Below are 1,992 nucleotides of genomic sequence, written 5' to 3'. Positions count from 1 at the left end.
GCAGATGATCTCGTTTATCGTATGAATTATATGATGACAGAACAGTGTGCTGTGTGTACTCAACCAGGATGGGAGAACTTGAAGGCCAAGATCACCATCATGTTGGAAGGTTCTTGCACTGTTGGTAAATACTGCCACAAGCTTTCTATGTGTGCTTACGATGCCGCAGCTTATCCCAACTCCACTGGTGGTATTGAATATGCATGGGAGTTGCTCAACGAGTTGAAGGCCCGTACGGTTTCTGATGGTATTCTCACACAAGAGCAGTTCGACTTCCTCTTCGACATCCACGGTTCTTTGTTTGCTATTCATGACTGGGAATGGGTTAGGTGTTATTATAGCGATAAGTTTTCTCGCGAGATGGGGTATTCTAATTGTCTTCATGAATACCACACCTCCGCGAACAAGTGCCGAACAGAATGAACTGTTCATCATATAATAAAATGCAAGAGGCCTCACATAAGTGCCTTGACACGATCGATTTTTTTCTGAATGTTAGAAAATGATCTTCTCTTTTCACTAAGCAGACTTCTCGCTCTTGATTATCGTTTCCCATGATGAGCTCCCTTGCTCTTTTGGGAGTCATTTTCTGTAATTGGTTATACTGTCGGGTTACCTGTTGAAGGAAAGTCCAGGAAACAGTGGCATTCTTTCGGGGGTATCGGTTCCAAGTTAGTAGAAAACCTGAATTCTGTGCAAATCTCGAACGAGGAACTAATTGAGACAATTTATGTGGGTGAAGGGGGTTGGTGTGGTATCCATACGGTTTTATCACCGATGAATCGTAAGCTCTCGTTATGACATCATTTGGACCATCCGTTTCGTGTGAGACATCCGGGTTACAGCCTGGAAATTCGAATCGGAAATGTGTTTATGCGAACCAGGGAAATTATCAGGCATGCCCAAATGTAACAGCTTGTTCTATTGTTAGAATATATTAGTATATATTATTGATAAATACACTAGATAGATTTATATATGATACTTTTATCTCCTCCCTTACGGTTATATTATTAATATATATTTAATAGTCATGCGACGTCTCTCTTTGAAAGAGTCAACTCCTGTCATTAATATTACTTTTCTTGGTCAATAATGACCATGAGTCTATACTTTTTGCGTGAACCCAGTAACTCTGGTGTCAGAATCACTCGGGACTAACTTCTACACATTGGGATGTTTTGTATCCGTTGCACTTATCAAAGAGACTATTATTAGCATTAGGATTCAACAGCCAGCTATGACCACCCCGAATGTATGTCCTGTATTTAGCTCGCGTGGCTTCCTCCGCACAGCTTAGCGATCCTCGTGCTCCTCGATGAGTGTTTAGGAGTCATTTGGCCCCTCACCCGAAAAGATCCATCTCAATCACAGCGGAGAGAATATACTCCATTGATAATGACGTATTGCCTCATCAAACCTGTAGTGGCGATCTCTTGCAGGCCGACCAGCGTAGCTTTTACATTTTGTGTCGAGCTGTCCCCGGTCCGTTTGCTTGAATGTTGGGTCTCGTCGTACATGACGAATGAACAATGTTTTCATTGCTGCATGTAATCTACAACGTCGGATCTGCGGATGTTTAAGCGAGCGCGCTATCGCTTTGAATAGTCTCTGGCTAATTATCATCAAGTTCCCTCGGGTGCGGTATCACGGTGGATTTCCGTTGTCACAGCCTTAGCTCTGGAGATTGCGTTTTCCCCCTATGACTTCCTCAGTCTTCTCACGCTCTACCACATTTTTGGTTCTGTTGACTCTAATCACATTTGGCGAAGTTAGAGCGACGGATTGCTCGCAGGGTGATGCCTTCTGTGCATCTTTGCTCACTGGTTCGTACTGCAAATACTGGAATAGTCCTCAACTTTGTCTTGGCACGAGGACTCCCTGTTCGTGCAGCACTACGTCGGTCACAACTGATCCTATGTCGACAACCACATATTCTGCTCGCCCAAAAGCTACGACAGCAACTGCGGTGACTACGTCACGTGAGACGAC

At 43.9% G+C, this 1,992-nt stretch overlaps 1 protein-coding gene across 1 annotated transcript; it reads left to right on the top strand.

Annotated features, from left to right (window-relative positions):
* Positions 1 to 33: 33 nt before the first annotated feature.
* Pmar_PMAR002509 (hypothetical protein) lies at positions 34 to 423 on the top strand (the record flags this gene model as incomplete). The annotated part of the gene is made up of 1 exon (XM_002773182.1): positions 34 to 423. The coding sequence occupies one exon, from the start codon at positions 34 to 36 to the stop codon at positions 421 to 423; it is 390 nt and encodes a 129-aa protein (XP_002773228.1).
* Between the last annotated feature and the right edge of the window lie 1,569 nt (positions 424 to 1,992).

The sequence above is a fragment of the Perkinsus marinus genome (assembly GCF_000006405.1).
Source record: "Perkinsus marinus ATCC 50983 genomic scaffold scf_1104296959224, whole genome shotgun sequence".
Lineage (NCBI taxonomy): Eukaryota > Perkinsozoa > Perkinsida > Perkinsidae > Perkinsus > Perkinsus marinus.
The sequence above is the reverse complement of the archived record's forward strand: the minus strand, read 5'-3'. Positions and strand labels throughout refer to the sequence as shown.